Below are 25682 nucleotides of genomic sequence, written 5' to 3' on the forward strand. Positions count from 1 at the left end.
TTTATTATTAACGAAACAATTCCTTTTTATTTTATATCAATAAACTATTGTATTTCCGATAGTTGTAATTTAAATCATTTCGTAAATTAGAAATTTAATAGGCATTTAAATTTTCTATATTTTCTTATTAAATTTTCTTATTATTTTTATTATTAAATATTATCATTTTATCAACTAAAAAATACAGCACAATCAATAAGAATACAGAAATTGGTATAAAGAATATCAAAAGTGCAAGGATCGAAAATATTAAATACCTTATTTCCATTAACAAAACCGTTTTTCAATGTACGATACACGAAACTTGATTGTAAAACAATAGTGTTAACGAAACCACTTACGTTCGTTTAATACATCGACGTAATAAAGCGTTGTGTAACACGCGAGTTATTTGAACAAGGAAACGTAGGGAAAAGGGTAACTCCTATCAAGCAACGACAGTAAAGAGATCGTCGGGGTTGGTTTCGAATGTACCTCTGGAATTGCTTATCACGTACGATACGGAACGATAGTGTGTTAGCTTTATGATACGTTTCGTGACCACAGCATTACATAGCTGTACATATACCTCAATTTCCAAGCGGCACGAGAAGTCGGCGAGGGCTCACGAAAGAACTGGAAGGAAAGCTTATCCTTGGGTCATCGACTAGGTCACCCACTTGTGAGTAACTATCGTTGCCTACGAGCCACGATCAAATGGGAAAATGATGTTCCGTGAATAACAAACTTACCACTTTCGCGGTATCGAAATAATAAGGATTAAGATAACCACGAATTTATTTTGCATCGTTATCGCTCGATAATCCCGATATGGCAACGATCTTTTCTTCATCTACAATCGACGAAAAAAATTCATTCGTTTCACTTAATACTTCCTTTTCTCCTTTATTGATAAATCTTGCGATGAACAAGGATTTTCACTTCTTGTGCATTGTACATTGTGTGCATGTAGATTTTTTTAGCGTATTCATCGTAGGGGAGGGGAGCCTTATTTTGACATGTGCAAAATTTTGAAAAAAAGTTCCATCGCTGCAAAAAAAAAAAAAAAAATGATGCCAGGATGGACATTAAACGGGAATCAATTGAATTTCAATAAATCTCGAATCTACGAAATCTCGGATAGGATCGAAGAAGCTCGCGGATCTCTGGTGAATGGGAAATGGAAGTTACAGGATGTCTGGAAATGAACGATTTCGAAATCAATTTTCTCGATACAAGCGTGGTGACGGGCGGCCGCGTGCGAGGGATGAAACTGACACTTTCGTGTCGCGCGGAGGAGGGTCGGTTCCGACCCGTTCCCAGTCCCCGCCATGAATAATGGAGGATGTTTGTCAAAATTTCTGAAATATACAACGGCCGCTTATTGGTTACGTCACGGGGATATAATATTTATACACGTTGCTCGCGCAAACTTTTCACAATAGATAGGAATTACGAGCGTTCGTTCGTCTGACGAACTTTCTTCTGCAAACAGCTTTTTGTCTTCGCCGCGTTCCTGTCGATTTAGCTCAGAAAATTCGATTATTCGTTCGAGAATATCCGACAGTTTCGAATATTTTCCATACAAATACGTAAAGTATAACACTTGAGTAAGTGTAACACGTACATAAACGAAGACATGAAATTTAAATCGAGAACACAAGAATTAATCTTTGCTGATATAAATGAAGTAAATAAATTTAGCTTCAGCTTTAAAGCAAGATAAATGAAAATGAAGTCTATACTCTACATTATATCCACATTCTACATTAATTTCTATATTACATCCTTCCAATTCCCTCGTCCGACCAAGCGAAAACTCGATACATCAAAATAAACTGGTCGGAAGCGTCTCCGGTACCCCGTGGTTTCCGGTTGTTCACCCTCGTTCGAAAAGAAATTCTAAACAAGTAGCCGGATCGATAAAGTCCAGCTGCCAGACTATCCTGCCTTTGTGGACATTAATTCGGTTCATATCAAAGGACCCAGCTATGCGAAACCCTTTCTATTTTCCGCGAGTCGATAACTGCGGGTAAATGCGAATTCGAGCCAAGTGAGAATATAATATTTTCATACATGTTCGACCACCCTTATTATACGAATTTAATGCTTCAATGCGATGTCTTTAAAATCATAACGCTTTAAAATGTTACCTCATATTTCTCTTTTTCATATTTCTCTATTTTATTAATCATATTTATAAAAACACTTACTCCCTTTCATTTGCTACCATGTGTGTTCTGCGTCTCACTCTGTTCAAGATGTAGGATATAGCATTTGAGTTACAACAAAAATATATTATTATACGATTTCGCCAAAAAAAAAAAACAAATTGTACGTTAAAGATATTTATTTTGCCAGGATCAGAAATCGATATTACTCTCTCAACTCAATATATTATAATATAAGAGCTTCTCTAGCAAGAAAGGGTAGCAAGAGCAGGAAGCGATTTGAAACACTGGCAAGAATAATAAGATAGCCAAGGGTAATCGGTAAGATGCCGCGAATGGGGATGAAAGTGGCGGGAAGAAGGGTTTGCGAGGATGGTCCGTTTGAAAGGAATCGCGGGAAGTATTTCGTTCCTGCCGACAGCCAGGAATTTCGGGCTCTTTGTGATTGGCAATAGACCGAGGAAATTGGTTTGAAATTCGCGGGGCTATGGAATGTATTGGCAATCAGATTTTCCATCCTTCTCAGCCCCCTCTCCCTACACTCACACACACATACAGAAATCCTTTTCTTCCTTGTACGTGTTAAGGTCAGTCTTTCTTTATTTCTCTCTCTTTCTTCTTTGGTTTTTCTCGCAGTTATTCTCAGAATGCGGAGCGTAATCGAGACGGCGGCTATATTTTCTAGAATTTCTTTCCGCGGGAATTCCGCGAACCGAATCGAATACGCGGATCGAAAGGCGAACAGAAAACGACCCCCGTGGCTAACTGAGCGACTCCGCGTAACACGCCTGTACTGCCAGTAGCCCATTATCCCTGGCGAGTTTTATGGCCAGCTGTACGGAAAATACGCTCCCAGTCGCCGTAAAGAAAAGCAATATCGACCGATCTCCGATCCTAAGAAGAGGAAATCCAGCAAGGTGAGGGCGTTAGCGGCTATTGTTTCAGAATTGTTCTGGAATTTTAAAGAGTTGGATAGTAGAGTATGTGGTATAAAAGTGTTATAGAATTCATAATTCATGTCAGAACACTCGTTGTCTCGACGAGGAATTAATCGATCAGAATTTTATGTTCGTGTAAGATTACGAGAAAGAGATACATAGTATGAATTTGACTTTTTTGATATTCTGCATTTAGCTAAAACTTAAGAATAAAATTTAATAATACTTTTCCATACAGTTCTATCTGTTACATTAAATCAAACATTTTTATTATTTTATCAAGCCGTATTGTTTTATAGATCAAATCAAACATTGACCGCTTCAACCTTTTTGCTTTTTAAATATTCCAAATTTTAAATTTTCCTACTTTATCGATTCTTGTAGTGAAATGTAAATGGTATTATTAAAAAGAAGTAGAATATTCTAAAAACGTTCAAGCAATCTTTTCTGCTTTATCTTCGAAGCATATAGGTACGCCAGCGTGCAATAAGTGTGAGAAAATTCGATCTCTTGATAAATTTAATAAATTTAAATAGTTAAAACTATTTGTTAGAGTTGAGATGTAGAAATATATAATAATTACGTGTTGGCCTCGACAGTTGTCTTACCTAAATCTTAGAAAAAATGTCAGGCGAAGCTCCAAAAAGTCTGGTCAAAGTCTGTGTATTGTTAAATCGTTGAGAACGTGCATAGAATCAATTGAACAGAAATGCACAAATTTTGATGAGGATATATAAGTGATATGATAATATAATATATAATATAATGGACCTTCTTCTCTTCAAAATTTCCCATAAATGCATGAACATTTGCAGTCTGCTCGTAACATCATTTCGAGTCAACTCACAATAACCATGCGTGACCTAAAACTATCTATCGGTAAAACAGTTTCTCATAAAATTATGACTGTTCGAAGCATATTCACTTGACTATATTACAAGAGAAACAAGAAGATTATTTCTGGCCATCGATTTCACGAAAAGCACGCTGGGTAAAATCAGTTAGAAGGATTTACGATTGGCGAGGCGGTTTCGAACGTGTTGCACGGCGAAATATTGGCACTTCCACTCGTATGCTGATAAGAACTGCATCTCACGACCTTTCGTTGCGGTTGTATCGCACGATGCCCAGTTAAAGCAGCCCAGGAATAAAGATGAAACGAAGGATAGAGAAATTTATTGCCATGCTTGTGTTTCAGCGGAGAGGTATGATAGGTTCGTAAGTCTCGATGCTTGTAAACAGCTTCAGACGCAAGTATAAAGATGCTTTCGCAAGGCAACTTGATACTCGTTCAATAATTTCGATGCAAATCTATAATCCTATGGCCTACGCCGTTTATCCATGGCGAGGATGTTTTTCAGTAACGTTTAGTAATACTTTGTTAGAGCAACGTAGTTTCGATAAATTTTCGTACTTAGCTGAACGTGTTTGAGAAAATTACTTTTTCATTCATTTTCGCAAGCTTTAAGAAAATAGGGAATTATAATCTCATAACTAGAGGAACTTCGATAGTTATTTAATGAAACCGGAATTACTCGAACATGCTGTATGAAACCGAATTTATATGTTAAAATGATTTCACGATCGCATGATTTCAATGTTTCGTATATTTTAATTGCGACGAAATTATTTCACACGAAATATAAATTTGACAAAATGCCACATTGTTTAAGCGATGTGACGCTAGGGCGAGTCTGTTTTAATTGACGATCATGGCATATTGAAAAATACGGCATTTATTAGTTTATGGAGACCAATACACGTTTTCGCTGTAACAAATATAATCGTACATGGAAATGGAATTTTTACAGAATATTCCCGATTTTGCCAATAACAACGTCAATATCTGCTCGCGTATTACGTCAGAAAATTCTATACGCGAAATATAAATAAATCCGAAACGTAAATACGTGTCCTATGTTGCGCATAATGCGTTTAACATTCATCTCGAATCCATAATATTTCAATCATCGTGAAATTTCAAATAAACCATTGGAAAATTTGACTGACGGAATTAAGTTCCGTTTATACATCGAACGGAAGAACACGTTTACACTGCATCTTCTTGCACTTCCGAAAAATATTTCCAATAATTATAGGAATATTATATGTTCATGATAACGATCCGCCTAGTTTGTTAACTTTAGTCCCGTTCAAAAATTTGAATCGAACGAAAAATTCGGAGAATCTGGATAATAAAAAAAAGTATAGAAAGTGTTCAGATTGTGTACAGAAAAAAATTAAGATTGATGTAAAAGCAAGATCGATAAATTGAAGCTCAGGGGACAGCAAATGATCCTGCCTTACAATATGACAGAAGAAAAATTTCCCAAAATTTCCAGTGTTCTCTAAATCTCGACAGTCAGAGCTCTTCCACAGAATGTGTAATCCTTCATCTGGTTTTATGACTTCCGGCGTGGTTTTTTTCGCGCATCCCCGCTGATACGTTGACGTCCGGCGAAATTAAGAAGGTCGTTCGTCTTTCGTCCAGTCAGTAAAGAGGAGGCCAACTTGGTTCCCTGTGGTGTTTTTGTATCGTTTACGGAAATACGAAAACAAGCAGGCCCGAAAGAAAGAACCCGCGATCGCGATGACGACTATTTTTCACTGAATCAATGCCGATCCCGAAGAAGAGCACGAAGCTCGAAAAAAGAGAGCCGAGTGTCTCTTAAAATCCGTCGAATCCCAGGATGCAATGATTAATTCATTACTTTCAACTCGAAATAGGATGACAAACTGCGGGGATATGTCTCTCCGTTCTCCTTTTTGTTCTTACTCTTCTCTTACAGGGATTGCTTTCGATCTCTGAAAAGTTTATGATTTTTTTTATTAAAATAGCGAGTACAACTGTTCAAAGAGTACTGTTAGTAATGTAGTAAGTATAGAGATAAATTCGGTACTCTTTTTTGATAAATTTGTCACTCATTTATCTGATTTGTTTTTCAATCAATTCCAATTCGTTTACCTTTGATTGGAAAGCGAAAATAACGTCATTTTATTTATTAATGTTCCTCAAGGTTATCTTTATATTATATTTTAAAATTCCATAAGAAAATAGTTAATATATTTAATTAGTTCAGTGTACTGTAAAGGAACCAAATTATTTGCCTATTTCTTCGTTGTATACTTTTCTACACTTTTCACGAATAAAGTATTTCGAAATTTGAAAAGAAAATATCGAAAGAACAACGTGAAGAGCAAGTGGAAAGAACAGCAAAGTTAATATTATACTACTCATGAACGAAGATATCCATCAAATTATTTCAAGTAATATACGCGAAAGGTCTAGAAGAAAAGATGGTTAGAAATTAGGAAAAACGCGAAACGATCATTTTTCAAGGTTCGACATTGAATCATTAGAACGTCCGCAGGATTTTACGCGCTGCATTTATAAATGGCGGTGCAAGGATCATAGTCCGATCGAATATCCATTGGATTCATCGTCGAACCTCGATTACTGTAATTAATTCGCTGGCAGGTTATTCTTTGACGCTGCGTCATCGCGATCCAGCTTGTGATTAATTAAATTTAATTAAGCTCGCTCGATTTCTTGTAACTCGAGACCCGCGCGTACACCTTCTATCGTACATCATGCAATAATTAATGCGATCGGTTTAACTCTGACAACCCGTGATACAAAAGGAATAAAATTTTATATACGTCGCTTGCAATTTGAATGAACCGAAAGAAGAAAGAATCACTCTATTCTCAAAAGTCACTATTCAGGTGGATTAAATGTATAAATATTCCTGAAGATCATAGTTCTCAGAGTATTGAATTCAGTAGAGGCTCCTCATCCGAATAGCCTAAGCTTTATTATCCGAACATAATAGCTCCTAGTAACGGATGCTTTTGCTCGTTTCAAATATGTACATATTTTATTAGCATTTATATATTTGCAATGTATTCTTTCCTTTATTCGACCGAGTGAATTCTGATTATAGGAATTTAGTATGGCGTTAATAGCGTTCTAACTGTCGAAACAAAATACGGCATAATTAAAAAGAATTGAAAAGTAGTGTAATTGCAACAGAATTAGTAAAAATATATGACGTTGGAGAGGACACGATCGCACACATTAAAAAACAAAAACGTGATATTGAAAATAATTGGAAACAGGTAGATCCTTAGATGTTGGCAACGGTAAAAAAAATCTTGAATGTGCTGAAATAATGAAAGGGTTTCATTTCGTTCAAGACGATAATAAGGCGATTTTATAGAAATGCACGCAGCAAACGAGAGTGGTAATGGGGAAGTACCTTCTCGTGTCGAAGTATTCATGGTATTCGAAAATGAGTTGCGATGGTTCGAAGTACAAAAAGAATGTAACTGTATGCAATTACTTACGCTGAAAAAATTATGTGACTTGACAGCTGTCAATTAATTTTAATTCGTATTTGAATATTCAACAGTTTTGTTTCCCTATTAATTCGTATAAGGGAGATTCCAATATGTTCTTAAATTGTGTATAATACTTTTATAGATTTGCAGTCCGCCATATAAAAGTAAGATATTGCAAAAACTATATTTTAGTAATTTTTGAAGAAACTAGTTGCTAAGATCGTTAACGAAAATTAATTACACGTGAAAGTAGCTGGACATTATAACATTAATAAAGATAATTTAAAAAAGGAAGTAGCACTCTAAAAGCTTCTCGTGTTTTACAAATCGAATTGTTCTGTAAATTGTCTCGTTGAATCGAAATGTTCTGTGCCATCTCATATACAACGTTGCGGAATTCTTGTATGCACTTAATTTATTTTATGGAGGCTGATATTTAGTGTACCCAATAGATTGTCCAATTTCTCGAATCAATGTGCCTTGCGTAACGTTTAATTTTACTGGAAATTTTCCATGCGAATTAAGCGAAAGTAATAAATAAAATAATGTGATAATCTGTTGAAAGCCATGAACTGAACAAATAAATAAAAGCACTTAACAAATGAATAGATCTTGAAAGCAATTAACAAATTATATCGTAAAAAGAATAAAATGTGGGAAAATAATAAAAAAAAAAAACACGAAATAAAATATGGAGAAACTTTTAAATTCTTAATTTCTTCGATACGAAACATAAATAGAGGACGTCATGCGAAAATGTATCGAAAATATATTCAAAAAATATTTATATAAAATAAAACAGAGTATCGTTTTATAATATTTATACGAAGTGTATTTATTGTATATTTACTTGCTAAATATATACTCTAAAATATACGTAAATATTATAAAGCTATGTGTTCTCTGTAACGTAGAATTATTTTTATTTGTTAACGAAAGAGTTCAATCACGTAGAGTCTATCAATCAAAATCGATCTGGTTCACAAATCGGTGCACACAAAGAAAAAGATCGAAAAGAAGAAATCACGTTACGTGAGAAAAGAGGAAAAAACCAGCTGTCTCTATAATAGTCGTTCACGAAGCGCGCGTGACAAATCGAGGCGCGAAGAATCGCCGACTTCCGGCGCTGTTGACAACTAGTCAACGGTGTCTCTTGGCGCATGCGGGTAATTCCAAGTTTTCGTAACGATACGTACTAGCCGAATTAAGATTTATTAAGAAATTACACAGTAACCAAATGAAGAAAATTTATTGAAGTTTATTAAACGACAGTTGCATAGATCTTTTGATGTTACTTTAGTTTCCTTTTTTATATATTTATTGTTTTAAGAAACGATTTTAAGAAGAATCTAATAACGGATCAATGTTTGATAAGGAAATGGTCAAGTGATATTTTGTCCAATCAGAATAGTTGTTAAATTATTGTGCAAAAATTTGTTTACAAAAAATCGGTTCTCTTCGCAAGATCATCCACATTTTTCTTTTCCTTTTATATAAATACAAGTTCTGAAGCAGTATTGAACGATCAATGCTCGTTCTGCGTTTTTACGTTTTCGTTCAGTCGCGTGAATGTCTCGTGGGACTCGAGCTCTCCTCGTAACTCGGCGTTGGAATTTTGAGTTTCATGAACAGAGAACGAGAGAGAAGAGAAAGCGAGAAAGAGGAAGAGAAAGAGAGAGAGAGAGAGCGAAATAAAGCCCTTTAACTCATCACGAACTCGATTCCACAGAACGACAGACGGAACTTCGACTTGGAACGGATAATTGGACGAAATTGAACACCGTTTGACCGCTTTCTCCGGAATCAATCCGACAGACTGATGGACGTTCTTCGAGCGAGACCAGGCTTTTCGAAAAATATTGAAAAATCGACGCGTATTAAAGGACAAATGGAAATCGTTATTCTGACGATGTTGAGAGATTGAAACGGGATTGTTCTTGTTATCGATTGTTCTTTGTGGAAAGTTTTAGATTTCGTATGTTGGTAAATTGATGAGTGATTGCCTGTAGTGTCGTATATTGAAGTTACAGGATGAATCATTGCGAATAAAATAGCGAATGGTTCGAACGTTCTAATATAATAATTGGAATTCAAACGTATTTGCTAAATTTGTATTATTTAGAAGACAAAGATCGTCCTGTTTTCGTTATGAATTTTTCAATTTACAAATCTGTCCATTTCCCATCTCTCTTTTCTCAAATTACGTCAAAGTTCTTCGACGCGAAACGTCGCGTCAATTAGTCCATTTATTAAACAAGTAGCGCTAAATCTTGCCCTCCTTCAACGCGGAAAGAAAAATATCTGCGCTGGCGAAGAAGCTCGCCCTCGTCTCGTCCTTCTTCATTTGTAGCTTTTCACTGAACAAGGGGCCTTATAAATCTAATACTTCGTTCGGTGCGAGCCGGTGTTGCGATATTTTCCCCGTAACCAAACGTGCAGACGGGTGGCTAACACCATGCAACACAGGGGAAGGAGGCAAGCAGACTGCACGAAACAAGGAGAAAATCACGACGCGAAGAAGAGAATGGGGGGTGAAACCGGAGGAAGGCGGAGAAAGAGACGCGTCAAAAGAGAGACGCTTAATTTCCTGTCGCGCGCGCTTTATTTCATTAAAAAGTCGTCAATAATATTACGTTAATTACATGGCCGTGTATGCGTGTGTACAACAGCAGTTATACACGCTAGCTAGGAAACACGAAGCTAGAGGAAGCTTCGTTCGAACGTTCGTCACTGGTTTCTGGCTGATTCAATGCCATGTTGTTTCCTTGCTTCTTCCTGCCATCTTTAATTTCATTTCTTTCTTTTTATGATACAGAGTATTTCGATTGTATGTTTCCTTTAGTTTTTCGTTTGTAGCTTGATTGATTTAAGTACAAACTGTGGAGATTTTTAATATCTCAAAAGTATACATAGCAAATTCATTGTGAAATTTTACGACGATAAATAATATTAGATCTAAAATGATTCGAAGAAGCCAACAGAATTAATTTTTACTGTCTGAGTCTTTAACAGTTTTTTATTATGTCATTGCGGCTTAAAATCGAAAAATTCGATGGAATGATTTTTTTTATTTAATTTCATTGATTCGAAAACATTAGTGCAATTTCCGTTGATCGTTAAAATGAGAAAAACAAACTATTTTATCCCCTTACGACTTGTACTCTGACGTTAAACTCGCCATCAACGTTTCGGGAGATGATGGTGCACGCGACGCCGTTATCTCGTCGCTGTAATATCGCCGAAAGCGTCGCGTCTGCGATGCATTTTAAACGGTCGCAGCTTGAGGGCAAGGAGAACGCGTGAAACACGTGGAAGAACGTCGGAGGGCGAAAGTAAAAGCGACGTTCCGCGATGTAATCGGAGAAAATATAGCCGCTCCCGTGAATTACGCGCGGCGCCTCGCACTCTATAACAATTTAGACCGAATAACGGCGTTTTTATTAAAATACTCGACAACGCGACTACGCTACCGTTCAAAAGTATCCGGTCGCTTACCTATTTTTTTATAAGACGTTACTTTACCTTGCGGAAAGTTCACAGATTGTACAGAGAAACTGGGAAAAACTTTCGATTCGTGAATCATGTTTCATCATCGAAACGAATAATATTACTAAATAGACTGTGGATAAATATTTATGAAGATTAAAATTTTTGTCGTCACAACTAAAAGATTGGAATCTCAGCAGAGAGTTTTTTCACTTTCAAATATTTAAAAATTAAAGGGGGAAAGTAAAGAGGATTAAACAGATAAACGTGTACATTACTAATTAACAGTCATACGTATTAGCACCCTACAGCCATTCTTAACGACCATAATCAGTACAATTTTGTAACTGACAGTATAGGAAAAAAAGAGATGCCTGCAAGAATACTTAAGAATTCGATTTCAAGTTGCGAATCATCGCATTGTAATAAGTGACCCGTAACGATCATCCTTTCTTCATGATCGATCACGATCGTCGATGAATATCGCAGGATAGGATAATTAATATCAAAGTTATGAGTTTCGACATGCTCCTCGAGCGTTATCCTATAACATCCAAGATTGAAGATCGACTATCCTCGATACTCCGTGCACTTCACTCTTAACGCTCCAGTTAATTAATTCCGATTTAAAACATCGATTACAAGCAAAGTACTCGGTGTTTGTTCGATTCGAAACAATTCGCGTTAAATCGGAGAAAATTTTTTCCCTTGGAAAAGCTTATTAACCGTTACGTGTCACGAGAGCTGGTATAGTTTTTTGTTGCTTCAGCGAGATTTCGTGTTAAACACGCTCCTGCTTAATGCTCTAACTGTGTTATAAACAAGGAACGTTTCTACTAAAAGAGAAAATAATTTGTCATTCTGAAATAATTTCATTTGGACTGAAATATCGCCGCATGAAACATTCTGAGAGATTTTATGATACATTTTGATACATTTTTGATATATGACGACGTACCATGGAGTTTCTAGCAAGATCTTTTAATAAAATCGTTTATAGAAATTCTCTTTTCAAACAATTTCTCTGTTCCATTCTCGTATTACATTAAATTCCGAATTTTTAGATTTTAGGCGAAAGAAAAATATTGTAGGGATGTTGTACCAATAGGAAACATCTTTCTTCGGTGTTTCCTGTTTTTTTTGCGTACGAAAGAAGTCTCATTTCCACCTCTCAGGAGAGTTTCAGTAAACCCAGTTTTATATTGCAAATTTGAAATTTTAACCCAGCAGAGTTTGCAAATTTTTTCACAACTTTATGAATTTTTTAAACTTCCTGTAATCCTTTTGCAGATACACTTTTACATCTGTAAAAACCGATGTGAAAACAGAAGAAGAATATATTTCAGTTTTCTATCCCTCTAACTCGAAACTTCAAACTTTCAAGGAAGAAAATAGACAAAGTAAAAGAAACCTGGTATCATCGATATAGCGAATGAGATGAAATGAAAATATAAATGAAATTTTCTTAACGTCGTACCATCCATTGAGTCACCATTTTGTATGAAATTCGTTTCTGCTGTAAGGGCTTCGGGTAATCCGTAATAGGAGCATCCACCGTACGTTAATCTACTTTGGTTCAGCAGTAATCCTTCGAGACTTAATTGAAAAGCTCGATCAGAAAATTTGCTTTAATAATAGATTCTATTTTTCGTTTAGAAATATCCTATCCGTATTTAATCACGCTTGATCATGATTCATTCACCTAACTGTATAAAATCCAATTACTCTTTAAAAATGAATACCATAGTTCAAGCTAATTTTGCGAAATAAGCACGATTGTTCGCTTCGGTTCAGTTTTCATTCGCCTAATACTTTTAATTATTTCTCTCGAACTGTCAGGCACTGATCTAGAGACGATCGTGCCCTATAATGAAAACAGAAATGCGCGGCAACTGCAGATATATCTGCTCTCTAATTAAGGTTAATAATTATGTTCAGAGAAAGCCTGCCCCAGATCAGCTCCAGGGGGCTAAACCGTTCTCTCTCACTCTGGCTCGACCCAAAGCCTGATTGATGCAACTGTAATGGCCTGGCAATTATACAATGAATTACCAGTTCGTTGATAATATCTGTATTAAGCTCGAAAAAGACGGACGCTAGTGGAATATATAATAGCATTATTTAAATAAGGGACGATAGAACGATGAATAACTTGTATTGTAAAATTTAAACAACTTTTAAACAAGGAAAAATGTGAATAATGAAAGTAAAAGCATTGCTCCGTTGTTCACATCTTAAGCATTCGTGTAATTGGAGCTTATTAATGTTTGGATAATAGAAATTCAGTTGTAATCTCAACAATCAGCTACTGACGGCAAGTAAAATTTCATTCTTATAAATGAAATGCAGTTCAGATATTCTAAATAAAATCTCATCCGTACAAATGAATTTCAAATAAATAGAATCCTATCATACTCGTAGCGCATTTTCCAACACTTTGAACTTACGAAGTAAGTCAGGCAGATGTTCACCGAGAAGAAAGCGGATAAAACTGGGGGGCTACGTATAACCTGAACAGCAAGCAGCACGAACGTTAAAAAAAAGAGAAAGAAAAGAGAAGACGAGACAATGTACGAAATCTCGCAATAAGATGCAACCGGAGATAAGCTAGGACCCCCAAAGAGACTTCTCATGGAAGGTCGAGTTATTATTACGAATGACAGAGTTTCCGTGGTGCCAGGTGCCTCTGACAGATCAAAGAGATCAACCATCGTGATCTCCGAAAACGGGTACGTATTATTTTTCTACAGTGGAAAGGAGGAAAAGGAAAGACACCTTCTGTGATATTTCGCGTCTGTTCTCCCTCTTTATCTATATTTTGCTCGATGTCTGCTCGAGGTCGATCGAAGAACACGAAAAGCTGTTGGCTATGCTGTGCTCTGCCTGTCCACACGTGTATCCTCTCTTTTGTACCACGAAAATTGGGACATCGTGTTCTGGTCAGGCACGATGCAACCAATCGATAGCTAGCGACCTGTGTACATGGCCATTCTCACCTTTCTGCGGGCCGTTCTCCTTTTTTAACGAGCCAGAAGAACCACTTTGTCCTCGAGGATGTTCCAGTCAACGATCCAGCTCGGAGAATTTAAAGTGCTGCCTTCGTGAACGTGCTTTTCAGTCTCGGATTTATATGATTAGCATCGGTTTAGTTTTGAATGAAAATGTTTGAACCGTGCGAGAGTGTTTATTTAATTGCTATCTCTGCTTGTTTTGAGGTTCGTGTAACGTTTTACTAGTTACGATGTATCACGACGATAGAAACGTATTTTACTATTACCTGTCTGTGAAATGATACGACACGCACAACCAATCTTAACAAAATTGATCTTAGATCGAAGACTGGCAAATAAAAGCAATGATAGGTTAGATGAATTGAAATCGAAACTATCACCATCGAGCTGCAAACAAGGCGTCAATTTATGGTTCAACTCACAAAATTGACAAATTTGCTGTATCTCGTCCCATTGAAGTTCGTCCACAGAATTTTCTGACAGTTTTGATTGTTAAAAACGGGAAGTAGTACTTGAATTTTATGGCCAAGAATGTTATAGCTTTTTCTACTGTTTGAGCCTCCAGATAGCGTATTTTTACGATTCTAGATTTCGACGCGGCTTTGCTAGACTTTACGACTTTAAAACAAACAATCTACGATGTGTGCGCTATATTTCCCCCTCTCTTCCCCTGCTGACGCCTGAGAATTTTGGGATTTATGTCTCCTGTCAACGATAACGAAATCGTTCCAACCTATATGTATTATATACATCTTGAGCTCCGAAAATATTGCGTTTAGTTGACAAGAAGTTATTGATCATTAATAAATATTGCATAATGAGAATGCTTCGTGAAAACAACTTTAATAACTTCCGATAAGAAAATCTCCTCTAAGAAATACATCATATCGATAACTTAAATTTATCTTTCTGGTTTGAAGTTTAGAAGTCTTTAGATAGTCTGAAATAAACTCCAGAAAAACTATCCCAAGCACTCGTATCTTTTCTTTTTCTAACATTCAATATCTTTTTCCTCTCTTGTTTTCATCAACTACTTAACTCACATTTATATAAATTGTAATACACAAAGCTATCAACTATGCAATATATATATATAATTCCAAGCCCATGAACGGTTTAAAGAGGATACGAGTTGCAACCTCCAAAAATGAATTCGATCTATGCCAGAGTTTACAAACGATATTTAAGCTTCTTCGCCTTTCTTTTACAAAATGTCACGTTACAGTACACTAAGAGAACTATAAATTAATCAGTAACAGCACAAGCTCCCAATAATTCATTGCAACCCTCTCAAACCAGAACCTGAATCCTGATACATCGAAGGACCACCAAGGAACTTTGGACATGACGTAACAATTTAGACTGCCCCGAGTGTCGTGTTTCGAATAACAGTCACGTGTACAAAAGAATCGCATCGGAAACTCAAGAGCAAGAGGGGAAAGACAAATTATAGGAAAAGCACGTTCGCAAGGGCGAGAGAGAAGTTAGATCTGTTAGTTTAGGGCTTGGCTCGGAAGAAACACGACACCGAGCGTTCAACAACGTTCTCGAGCCATTAGCTATTTACGGAAACACCGCTGCAAATGGGGCGTTCGACAATTTTCGTTTTCGTCCCGTCGACGGAGAACTGGATGAAAGAACTATAGAGCTTTTTTTTCAGCTCTCCCGAACATCCGAAAGAGCAGAATATCAAACCATGGGTGAAAGGGTTGCGACGAAAGGTTGCTTCTTTTATTTCGGGACTCGCGTGGAAAATCGTACGTAACGATTGCCGTTGAGAACCAAGAGGATGGCCTCACCCTCTTTTTTCAACGTATCGACCTCCTTCCTTTCCTTTTCGCCTTCTTTTTCTTCTATTCTTCCACCGTTTTAACGCTCCATCGCATTGGAGTCGAGACAGTTGTACCGCGCGACGAAAAGAGCCGTGCAGCTTCCCGACTATTTTTCTTACGGCCATCGTCGCGGTAATTAGCACCGCGTACGCGTTTCTTCGAAGGGAATAAGCTTGACGAGAGTTGGAAGCGGGATAAAGCAATTAGTCGTGGTGTTTTGGAAAGAGCTCGGTGTAAATCTGTCCGATGTTTTACATTTGGTGTAGTTTCTACCTTTACAATTGGTAAGAAAACGTTGCTGAATAATAACATAATTTTTAATTCACGACATTGGTCAGAATTATATAGCAAAACTATATACATATACTATAGTTATCAACTTACGCTGTTGATCGAAAGTAGTATAATTTATACCGCAACTTACACTACTGAAATCACTTTCTCGATTGTTCAATAAACGACATCCCTATAGCGATGTATCGATCAGAAACCTGCGCAATGATATTTTCGCAAGTGATACAACGTAGTTACGTATTAGAAGGGACAGCGGTCGTTCGATCCTCTCTTTTTGTCGCCTGGGTTTGCTCATAAATTTTTCAGGAAGCAGAGTGGTCCGATCGCGTGCGCTAATCTCGCAAGCAGATGCCACGCGATGCTTCGCAAAACCGATTACGGAGACTCTGACAAGAGAGAGTGGATCGGTCGTGTGTCGCGCCGGTAAAGAGACCTATGGAGGATGAAAGTGGTACTTTTATATCCATCAAACTGCCTATAAACCTGGCTACGGATAAAGCGACGTCCTTTCTAACACGGCTGGCCGCTCTTTTTCATCGAAAAGGACACTCGGATACCGTGACTAAACGGATTCCTCTCTTTTTCCCGGAGATCGTCGGTTTCATTGTTGAAACGTATGCACGCAACGCGATTACCGACCATAACTGACGTGACCTAAATACGTGAAGATATTTTCGGGATCGTATATATAAGAGACATTCTTTGTTCTTCGCACGGTTGCATGGTATGTAACTATATCGGTGGTGCCTCGTTAGGTTAAAAAGGTGTACACTCTCGTTCAAAAACATTGCCTTTGGTTTTATACAGCTAAGATGCGATAAATCAAATTATCAAACAAACGATCTACCGATTACGATAAATGGAATTACGATAGAAAGTTAAATAACACGAGTACCAGAATCGGTTAAAGCAACGATCGTGAGACGTGGTGGATACGAATTGAGGAGGAGGAATTTTACTTTATTAGAGAAAAACGAAAGAATAATCACCGTTGAATCTCAACGAGACTACCAAAAATTTCGCCAAAGATTGATCATTTATGTCGTAACGTGTATTCATCTTGTTTTCTCCGTTCATACAATGAATATAGGAACAGGGCGAATGTAGTACATATGTTACAACTACACGTTACAAGCCGATACCTCAAAATTTCGATTTAAAATTGAAAGCATTTCATAAACGTTCTATAAACAATCGCCGTGAAGTAGCCAATCAACGAATAGTTAGAAAATCAATAAAAAAGCAGGATAGTTTGTCAATACGAGAAATCAAGGAACGTATTTAATCTTATTGTCAGTTAACAAACAGAAGGATTGTTCGCGTGCGTAAGTACGTAGCTTGTCAATAAGCCTCGTTTAAACGGTTACGTGCCTTCGTACGGCTTGTCGTCGAATTAACGTCGATTAGTACGTCCATTAGGCAGACGTTGAACCGTCGTCATCATCGGTCAGCCAGCGTCAATGCAATTGCGAGGTCAAGCTAGGATTTGTATCGAGAGCTTACCTATAATTTGCTTTCGTCACTATGCGGGGGGTCGTTTCCGATTCCGACCCCGACAGGAGATTTAAACACGAGCTACTCAAATATTGAACTGCGTCCTGTTTCTTATCGTTGGAGGGGGTTGTGTATACTTCATGCGCCCCCAGGAAGCGGCTCGATACTCGGGGTGGGGTAAGAAAGAAGGTAAATAGAACTGCGATACTTTCGCTAACCCGATGCTTCTTTTTGTGAAAGAAATTGCTACTTTGTTACTGTATTGTGCTATCGCAAACCTTTTACGATATTTTATTAGTAGTACTCCCGACGCTAATTTGTCGAAGAAATACAATAGTACCAAACTTGAGAGAAAAGATTCAATAATATTCTATTAAGTTGGTTATAAGATTATCTACATTTTATCGAACAAAAATGATGAAATCTATCCAATGAAGTTAAGTTATTTCGTTCCTCTATAAATTCTGCATAAAGTTCCTCTATCAATATCTTCTATCAAAAAGTTCAGGTATATTTCTTACATGTTCGAAATAATTTTTATATCGTCTTTTGTAATCCATAAGGTAGTGAAAGATGGACGAACTTATTACTTAGTCCAATATAATTTTAATTAAATATTCTATAGCATTCTATAATTTATGTTAAATATACCAATTCTAATCACTGACAAACATCATTCCAAACACATCAAACATCATTTCAACACACCTACCCTAACAACCTTGCCATCTAACTTCAAACCAAAGCACTCTCGCCCAATATCTCTTAACACGAGCATCGTTTCTTCACTGTCAAAATATCTGGCGAAGACAGTGATCCTCGTAGCTTTAAAACTCTGCTTATAGCATCGGGGAGGATTAATGGAAATGCACGTCCGACCGGAGGAGACGATAGACGTATGAGAAAGAGCCGGGGGCTCGGTTCAGGATTGATAAAGGCAGCTTTTAACCCTTAACTGGTATTCCGGCCTGGTAACGATGATATATGACGTGGCAGGATCACGCCTGACCTTGATAGCTGCCGGAACGAGGATAAACGGGACTATAGCTTTCGTTTCATCGGCATTCTCACGCGTTAAATATCGATCGTTTGATATATACGACGTCGCTTCGAACGCGCGTTCTTGTCCGCAACATCGTCCGATGGTTTGTCAGATCGCTATCACCACTGAAAGACAAGCCGGTCATTCTGTTCGACGCTCGATGCACACGATGCTCCACGCGACGATGAAGTAATTGTCGATCCTCCAGGAACAGGTAGATTATATACGCGTGCACGCGTATTCAACAGGTGTCGTGCTAAGAACCACCTCATTTCCTTTACTTTTAGTTTTCTCCTCCCTCTTTTTTGTTGTGCATAGTTGCATCAAACGCTTGCATGGGCTATTAGCGATGCAAAGAAATAAAATGTTGTGATTATACAGGGTGATTCTCCCGCTAGAGGCCTCACTGTACCTGAGCACACGCGAATATTGAAAATAATTCGAAGCTTCTAGAAAGAGAAGTTTCAGCCTGTATCGACCTTTCTATAAATACATAGTATCATAATCGAAGCTAAAAAATTTTAGTGACATGAAGAAGAAATGTCACTTATAGGAATTTAATTTTATCATATATCGTTATTTAGTTTTTAATAAAACAATTTGATGATTCAATATTGTGTATACGGCCACTCAGAGTAAATACTTTACGTAATTTGGCAGTTATAATATTACCTTTATTTAGTATTGTAGTATCGTGGACGAGGAACCTGGGGGGTATCGGATGAATTGTAAACAAGCGGTTGCGGAACATGTGCGTGGTGGAGCTAAAACAGAAGAGATGAGGCTAAGACAAAAGACAAGGGGTTGCTAAAGGACATAAACAAATTAACAACAGTGTTAGTCGAGAAGTCAGAGAGTGTAAGTCGGGAAGTTAGGGAGTGCGAATTGCGTTGTCGAGAGAGCGTTGGATCCATGGTAACGAGAATTGAAAATTAACTATCTAGTTGTCTTAATTATAATACGTTATTGCGATTAGTTCACGTTAAACAACTATCGTTTCCTGTTTAATCAACATTTGTTTAATCCATTTGTTGTAAATAAACTAATTGTAATATGAGATCCTACAGTATTATATTTAATCGTAAACTTAATATCTGCAATTACACGAAAAACGTAGTACGTCACCGAAAAGGCATGTGTTTTAAAAGAGAGTGGCAAAACTGATGCGAAACCCAAGGGCAATTTCTGTGGAATGGCAGTTCTTCTATCCTCGCAATTTCCCGTGAACTAACGATCCCTTTTCGGCCTGTAATTATCGGTCCGTGGCATGAGTCATTGCGGTTCGGATTAGACTGTTACGCGAATCGATTAGCGATCTCGAGGCGAGCCACGATCATGATAATTCGTCGAGGTACCCGTCATTCTACCTGCTAGTAATGACCTTCGCCGGAGGGTCGAGTCATTCGTGGGAGGGTCGATCCTTCTCTTGAAGACGTATCCGATCCACGACCATGAGAAAATAATACCGGCGAAACTTCTCTAAATACTTTTTAACGAACAATCGCAACCTTGTTCCTGAATAATGCGGCTCGTGATTCACTTAGAAAATACAAACCCCCCGGGTATATGATTCTCTGCATCACCTTTATTACTGTTATGGAAATGATTCTTTATCGAAATGTTTGAAATTTCATGGGAAAGAAATATCTTCGTTTCAAGAGGCATTTCAATTTTTATTTCAAAAGAGATTTGTCATTTTCATTTCTTTTTTTACACTTTTCGTTATGTGACTTGTTTACGGAATGTGAAAGAGATTGATAGAAAGATTTAAAGATAGGACGAGAATCGAGTCAAGACTAGGATGATAGGAAAGATTAGAATTTAGATTACAATTTCTTACATATTTCTATATTTCAAAAACAAGTGTTGTTTACTGGATATTTTGAATGGTAATGTAAATGGAATATTTCGCGTGTAAATTTGAATTTCATTTAAACAGCATAATTCAACCATTTTAAGCTTCCTGATAAATAAGCTAATATCCAAACCCGTAAAAATTAGAATAAAAATTACCAATTTCTCTCATCAACTTCTCAGCATCTTTCAACCGAAATCGAAGAGGAAGCAAATCGTTGAACGAGACGAAAACCGTGGACGTTCGCCGGAAAGCCAATTAACCGAGGAAGTAATTTTGATTTACGTTGTGCTGGCCCGGTAGAACCGCGGGCGGTATCCTTTATTCCCAGAGCTAACACTGCCACGGGAACCACTTTAAGGGGGATAAGTTATGTACGTGCTCGCGGTCACCTGCTACATCGGCCCTCGAGATGCTTTCGAAGCTCGTTGCGCGAGAGCAGGTGCATTGTGTGCGCTCGTCGTCGTTCGAACTTGAGGATCGCTTACGCCCGGCAACCCGCGTGCAACGAAATGTTCAAGCCGAGGCCGAAAACCGGCCGAAAGACAAAGGAGCCACGGGGGCTAGCGTAGTTGAAGCGTGCACGCTCTTCATTCCGCCTCTGACCTCGAGACTCCAGTTAACACAAGAGATGCCTCGGAATAATCGCACTCTGACTTTTTGCACGTCGAGTGTTTTCTCTTACACGTTAAGTGGAGGTTCAGGTGTGTTCAGGTGAAGTGATTTTGTTAGGGAAAAATCGAGATAGGGGTTGCTTGGTTTCTCGAGCTTTGACTGACAATGTTTATGTAATTTTATATTTCTATATAACTAAAGAAATTCATCTGGTGAAGATTTCAGAATATTAGGAATGTTGTGTTATAATTGGAATTTTTATGTAAATTCATACTGTTGTGATCGATGGAATCTCCCAGAAAGTCAGTTAAGAGATAGATACATATTTCAAAATGCAAATAAGAAACCAATTGAGGAACGAAACATTTCGACGACTAATACTATTCATCTACAAATTCGTTATACATAATACATATTATACACAATATACATGTTATTACAAGTATTATAATACTTTTAGAGACATTTAAATTCGCTTGAAAGATTCATTTTTCGATCCATATTTTCTTAAAGCGCCGCTAGTACCTTCCTCGAATATTTAACGCGCGGCTTGCACCGTTTTCATTCCGTCGCGGTAGAGAAGGAACCTCTTACCGCAAAATGAAAAAGCCACCCTCTTTTTCACGCGGCAAACCCGCGGGAGAACGCGCGTTCGTCTGAATTTTTTTGTCGCGCCATTGTGGTTATTCGCAAAGTGCAACACGGCAACACGCGCAAGAGGGTTCACATCCTGAATGTAGGATGGGGGAGAACCAGACACGAATTAACATCGCCAGGGGTTGCGTTTTAATCTGAGGTGTGTAGAATTCGCTCGCATGAGTGACAAACTCTTTCCACCGGACACCATACGGATTTAGATTGTCTTAGTACATATTATTACTATTATTATTACGATTGCTATCAAGGCACACAGTCATATTGTCATTTTGTAAATTAGTGCCTTTTCTTATTTATTTTTGTTACGACTCTCTTTAATTTGCAAGTTTTTTCTTTATGTGCACGTATTATGAGTCTCTCTCAGCAGCCAAACTGGTTAACTCCACCTTTACATGATACAATAGAATTTATAAATAAATGCAGGCAATTAGTAGATTATGGATTTTTATGCAAATTTAAAAATTCGTTTTACGTATTAAAAGTTATAATGCATAATGACTTTTTTATGTTTATGTATATTATATGCATTCTGTGCGTTTTTGCGTCTGTAAATTTTTCATAGATGCATAAAGATCCGTAGTCTAATAATTAATATCCATGTGAAAGAACAAAAAATTTGTTTATCACTAGGAGATACTATAAATAATCACAAGATTCAGCGTCATTGGGTTGAGAACGACTAGAACCTCTGTCACTCTACGTCATAGCATTCACCAACCCTAAAGATTGATGGTGACAGCGCAGGGGTAGGTCCAGTCATCGATTTGGGGGAGGAAAGTTTAAAGTTTCTCTGCCAAACACGTATTGCCTCTTAAATACACTTAAGCTTAACAGTCATTTTTTGCGTGGGTAGTGGAGATTTAACATTTTTACTGGATACACGTTGATGACGAAGAAAGTTGGTAAAGCTATATAGGTGGTCTCGAAGCTTTCAGTGATCTTAGTCTTGATCTAAAATACTTAGCCGAAGAAAGAGGTCTGAGATGACTGATTTAAGATGTAAAGAAAGCATTTCTAAATATTTTTCATTATTGACAAAGTCTATTCATGAATGAGGTTAAGAAAAATGGTAATAAAAATTGTATGTTCATTTGGAATCTTTACGAACCGATAAAATTTAGTTCTTTTTTTATTAGAATTAAATTTAACAAGATTCAACCATTAATTGCCAAGTTTGATCAAACTTTATTTATTGATAATTATCCACATTTCTGCGAATATTCGTCATGTTAAATCAAACAAAAGTTGTTCTAGGAAATTTCACAAAATGTAGCAACTGATATCGCAATTTTTCATTCGCACAAATAATTTTTTAGTTAACTAGAATTTCAATAATATTTTAATAATAATGGACACTAATGAATTCTAGCGAAAAGTAAGCAGTAGTTTCGAGGAACGTTTTGAAAATGTTTTATGACAAAGTTAGAGAGAAATTGAATGAGTTGGTAATTATATCATTCGTATTGTATTTTAATTTCTATGTTTCATCTTTAATTAACGAATGGTTTCTCTTTTGTTTCAGGTACGTACACACGATTTTAACATACGATGCACACTGATGCGCTCCACTAATACAGACACGGACGAGACGTCGTGTAAGTAAATTTGAAGGATTCTATACGTTCACAGGCCTCCTCTTTTTTCTTATTTTCTTTAAATCTTTTCCCTGATTCTGTACATTTTCCTTGTATTGATGTATTTTTTTTATTTGTTACTTGATAAAAATTTGGTATTGGGATTTAAAAAAGTATGGAAATATGAAAGTTATCGGTTGAAATATTAAAGAAATTTAGTATGAGCCATTAACGTTGAACGAAGAATATTATCAAAAGTTTTCTTCGCTTCATTTAGCATTTTACACTCGAATGGTGGGTAAATCTAGATCTTTACTTTCGTAATATATTATAGATCGGGCGTAAATATTGCGGATATTAGAGCGGAAATGATACATTTTTCAAATACTGCAGTTTCTCTAAAGACATCGAACGTCGAATTTAAAAATTTGTGAGATAATCTATACACCATATGTATTATGTCTTCAGCATTAAATCTTTAACTTTCAACAATCTGTATAGATACGACGATCGAAAAATTAATATTAGAAGCTTGTATAAATACTGTAACTTAATTAATTAGAAAGAGAATTTCTATTTTTTTACATTGCAACATTGAAAATCATACATTACCTATATTTAAAGCAGTCCAAAATTTGGACGTCAACAACTTAGTATTAGAATAATAATATCTAACTAATATACATATAATAAATAATAATATTTATAGAAATATATAAATACAATAAAACAATAAGAAGTAAAACGTGTACTAAAAAAACAAATGAATGACATAATGAAACGATTACACATTATTTCATCATTGACTACTCATAGAATAAATGAATACAAGAAGACAAAAGCACATACACTTTAAATCTAAAACTCTAATTTCAGCCCTTTGATATATGAAAAGCGACAAGAATAGAAATAACTTCGAAAATCACATAATCTCAAGCTATATTTTATATAACATCAGTACCAGATTTCTCTTTCTAAGAACCATCCTCATACGATCATCTGGTTACCTTGTTTATTTATGAGTCGTTGAAACATCAACCAATGATTTTCCAAGGTTCGCGCAAACGAGTTTCATCTCCCACGACATGTGGTTGAGCCGGTCGCTTTAATGTTGAAATGATTTTACGGTTTTAACTTAGCCCTTGCCGTATCCCTGCTTCGATTTCTTTTTAAGTTTCTCGGGAACGTCAGAATTCACGACCTAATGTCTTTTTAATTGACAAGAATGATTATTCGATGTACTATCCCGCTTGCAAGCTGATTTCCTTCTTCGAAACAATTTGTAATCGTTCGTGGGATTGTCAGTTTTTTGAAATTCAATAGAAATTCAATACCATTAAACCAAATATATTTGCTGTGTTTCCCACAAAACTACAAAACATTCTAAAAGGATCCGAAAATATCAATCAAGGTAAATTGCTTTTTGTTATTCCCCCTTTTTATATTTCTCTTTAAGAAAATCAAGAATATTCATTCAATAAAAATTATTCAATAAAAAAAAGAGGAGGACAATTTTATTAGCAATAATCTGACAAGCCAATTGTCATTCATTTTCTTGACATACACAAAAAAAAAAAAGAATAAAATAAATAACCTATAAATACTACAGGCTTCTTATCATAATAAAAGTATAAAAGAATATCTTTCAAGACTACAGATTTAACTTTTTCTTCTCGAAAAAAAGAACATATTGAATGAAGAAACGTAGTTAGATGCAAAGAATTCCGAGAGGTTACTAGATCCACGTGGCTAAGAAAGCAGGGCTTTTCTCGCAATATTATTCTACGTTATGTTTGAAAGGCGAATAAAGTCCACTTTCGAGGACATCGAGCAAGGAATACAATCGAGCTAGCACTTCCGCAACAAACCATTGTAGGCTAAAAGGGCGAGCCTCTTTAAATCTGGCCTGCTTTATAGAGAATTTTACCTGCTTTCAATCGACCATTTCACATGAACGTTTCGCTATGTTAAATCGAGTACTGAAGCTGTTTGTGCAGCCGTCCCACGTTTATCCGAACGAGAAATCACCTGGAGAGTCCAAAGACGTGTCCTTACTCAGTGTTTATCGAAGCAATTTTCTGCTAACTGAGCCAAAATAGCCCCATTACGAATGTCCAAACCACTTTTCTGGTATACTTAACCCTCACTTTGTTTATCTTTAACTCCTATAGTTATAATTATCCTGATTAAACTATATTAGTAGAAGTAGCTATTTGAATAATTTTGGGAAAATTGGAGATTTTTGTTCGATGAGCTTAAGTAGCCGTTGTTTGTATTGTTGTTTTTGAAGATTAATGGGGGGAAAGCTTATGGAAATGTATAATTTATTATTATTTAATGATTTATTCATTTAAAGTCGCGCTTAAATGCAGAATGTTTTATTTATATTTCCG

The 25682-nt window shown here is 36.6% G+C and overlaps 1 protein-coding gene across 9 annotated transcripts in view; it reads left to right on the forward strand.

Annotated features, from left to right (window-relative positions):
• LOC117206289 (teneurin-m) overlaps nt 1-25682 on the forward strand; it is a 652575-nt gene that overhangs the window by 536633 nt on the left and 90260 nt on the right. Inside the window, exon 2 of one of the 9 annotated variants that reach the window (XM_033445488.1) lies at nt 23238-23310. The exons of the other annotated variants lie outside the window; for them this stretch is intronic. Within the exon in view, the coding sequence (XP_033301379.1) occupies nt 23274-23310 (37 nt within the window). The 5' untranslated portion in view covers nt 23238-23273. The remainder of the gene's footprint in view (nt 1-23237; nt 23311-25682) is intronic. 9 annotated transcript variants of the gene reach the window in all.

Source organism: Bombus bifarius, unplaced genomic scaffold (assembly GCF_011952205.1).
Source record: "Bombus bifarius isolate JDL3187 unplaced genomic scaffold, Bbif_JDL3187 scf7180000008000, whole genome shotgun sequence".
In the NCBI taxonomy this organism is placed as follows: domain Eukaryota; kingdom Metazoa; phylum Arthropoda; class Insecta; order Hymenoptera; family Apidae; genus Bombus; species Bombus bifarius.